This window comes from Vitis riparia, chromosome 12 (genome assembly GCF_004353265.1).
Source record: "Vitis riparia cultivar Riparia Gloire de Montpellier isolate 1030 chromosome 12, EGFV_Vit.rip_1.0, whole genome shotgun sequence".
Lineage (NCBI taxonomy): Eukaryota > Viridiplantae > Streptophyta > Magnoliopsida > Vitales > Vitaceae > Vitis > Vitis riparia.
The window spans coordinates 21,429,357-21,431,761 of record NC_048442.1 but is presented as its reverse complement, the minus strand read 5'-3'; the positions used below and the strand labels follow the sequence as shown (position 1 = coordinate 21,431,761).

At 38.5% G+C, this 2,405-nt stretch overlaps 1 protein-coding gene across 1 annotated transcript; it reads right to left on the bottom strand.

The window, feature by feature from the left end:
- Positions 1 to 626: 626 nt before the first annotated feature.
- Positions 627 to 2,114, bottom strand: LOC117925819 (exopolygalacturonase-like). Its single transcript, XM_034844910.1, has 4 exons — positions 1,980 to 2,114; positions 1,585 to 1,893; positions 956 to 1,471; positions 627 to 854 (listed from the first exon to the last, which is right to left on the bottom strand). Exons 1-4 carry the CDS (start codon positions 2,112 to 2,114, stop codon positions 627 to 629), a joined length of 1,188 nt encoding a protein of 395 aa, XP_034700801.1.
- Positions 2,115 to 2,405: the final 291 nt, after the last annotated feature.

Here is a 2,405-nt window from a genome sequence, read left to right as displayed (position 1 = left end):
CAAAACAATACATAACATTTTTTTAAAACTATTTTCAAGAAGTATTTTTCCAAATTGTTTTCGAAAACACTTCTGAATAGAGCCTGAAATTCTTGATTTTGCCCCACTAAAATTGATTCCAAAGAGAAAAGTTATGGCTAAAGGTCTCATCTACTTGCATATTATCTGAAGCTTTCAAAATTATCTTTACACACCAAGCACAACCTTTTAATAATTGGGAACACTTGAAATGTATCGTCAATACTTCTCATAAAATCAAATGAATGTGCTTGTATATGGAGTATATATGTATTGTGATACTAGAGAACAAAATTAAGGGATTCAAAATGTGAAGTGAATTGTTCTCTTTTCAGAATAAGATACATGGATGCCTATGTTAGAAACCACTGATTAAATGATGAAGACGTATATTTTTTTCCCGTATGGGATCAATGTGCAGATACCTTGGATAATATAAATTAAAACAAGTATTGTTTTAACGTTTGTTCATTCTGTTTTACTTGTACAATCTGAAGATGGTTATGCACCAATAAACTAGCAGACGCGCAAGGATGAGAAGGTAGCTATATATGAAGTAGAAGCATGCAGTACAATTTGTTCAGACTTTGAAAGAATATTTGAGCAGCTTATGAACAAATCCTTGGCAGTTGCGCGCCTAGTAGATTTGGCTTAATGTTTTTACACTGTGACATGGCAGGGCCTTCGTTTCCATTGTATTCCAAGTTGATGTCACCAAGTTCGACGTCTTGGCATGGTACTCCCTGGCTGCAAATAAGCTTGACAGCAACCTGAGTTGAGGTGGTGCCCCGGATATTTCTGAAGCTAACATTGCTGATCTTAATGCGTGATGGACTCTGAAAGCAACGGTAAGTTAAGTTCCGGACCGATGGAAGTGAAGGGAAAAAGAGGGAAAATAAGTAATAAAAATGGCATTTTTCATTTCCTTCAAAAGTACCTTCAAGTTGCATTGGTTATGGGGGCAGTACTCTTGATCTATGATTATGGGATTGCCAACATTATTCATGACAATATCTTCAAAATGCATTTCAGAGGCAGTGCCTTGATGGGAAGCAGGCCATGTCTTCACTCTCACGCCATTCTGGGTGTTGGTGAGGGTGCAGTTCTTGACACTAATGCCAACCACAGGTTCTTCATTGGGGTACTTTCCTAGACTTCCCACGCTGATGCCATGGCCAGGTCCGCAGGTTACTCTTTGGATATTAATTTGCTCACTGCCGTCACCAATTGAGACACAATCATCTCCGGTTTCTATGGTTGAATCGGTGATATTGATCCCCGAGGAACGTCCAATGTGAATTCCATCTGTGTTAAGGCTCTCTTCTGGTGCACTGATTACAATGTTGTAGAAAGTTAAATTCTTGCACCCCAAAAGATTAATATGAAACTGCTTGCTGTCTCTTGAAGTTATGTCCTTGACCATGCTATTGGTGATGAAGTTGAACCTCAGATTCTGTTATAGATGTTTCAAGTAAAAAAAAGAGACACCAAAGCTTATAGTGTTAGTGTTCTCATTATGCACACAAACGGAAAGAATTACATAAGCATACATATACAGGAACTTACAATGGGAAGTTGGTTGCAATATGCAGAACTGAGGCATTTTGTGCCCCATACAATTTTTCCTTGACCATCAAAAACTCCATCACCAGACAATGTGAACTGGTCGCTTTGTTGAAACGTAATCCAACCAGCTTCAGCCCTGAACCTGCTGGTATCCACCGGGGCCATCACAGTGCCTTGGACAACGAAATTAATAGGAGCCTTGCAAGGGCCTGCGATGATTATTTGCCCCAGCGCATATGTCCCATCTGGAATCATAACTGTACTTGCCACAGGCGATGAACAAGCGTCTCCCCAAGCTTTAAGTAAGGCCTAAGAAAACATTCAATATAGAACCCATTTAGTATAAATTCAAGTTTAACACATGTCTTACTATATTATAATTGCATCGTCCTCACCTGGCTGATATCGGAGTTTCCATCAGTCCTGGCACCATATTTGGTAACATCAAAAATGATATCACCAGACACTTCTGCAGCAGATGCTAGCAATAGCAGAAGAGAGGTTGTTGCGATATTCAATTTCAGGCCCATCTTTTCCTTGTCCCTCTCTTCTACTTTGTTTGGTAAAACTTGTAAGCAACAATATTCGTGAAACCTTATTCTTTTGAAGCCATTTTATAGTGCAATTGGAGAATCACAACCCCAATAAAACCATTAACCAATTGTTAGCTAATCAAGCTTTATAGTTTCAATTAGTTTGTGATGTTTGGGTTAACTCTCCTCCTATTATTAGCCTCATATTACTCTAAATTGTTTATGCAGTTCTTTTTTTTAACCAAACACAACCTCTTAATCCATGACTAAGTAAAAAGATTTAAGTGC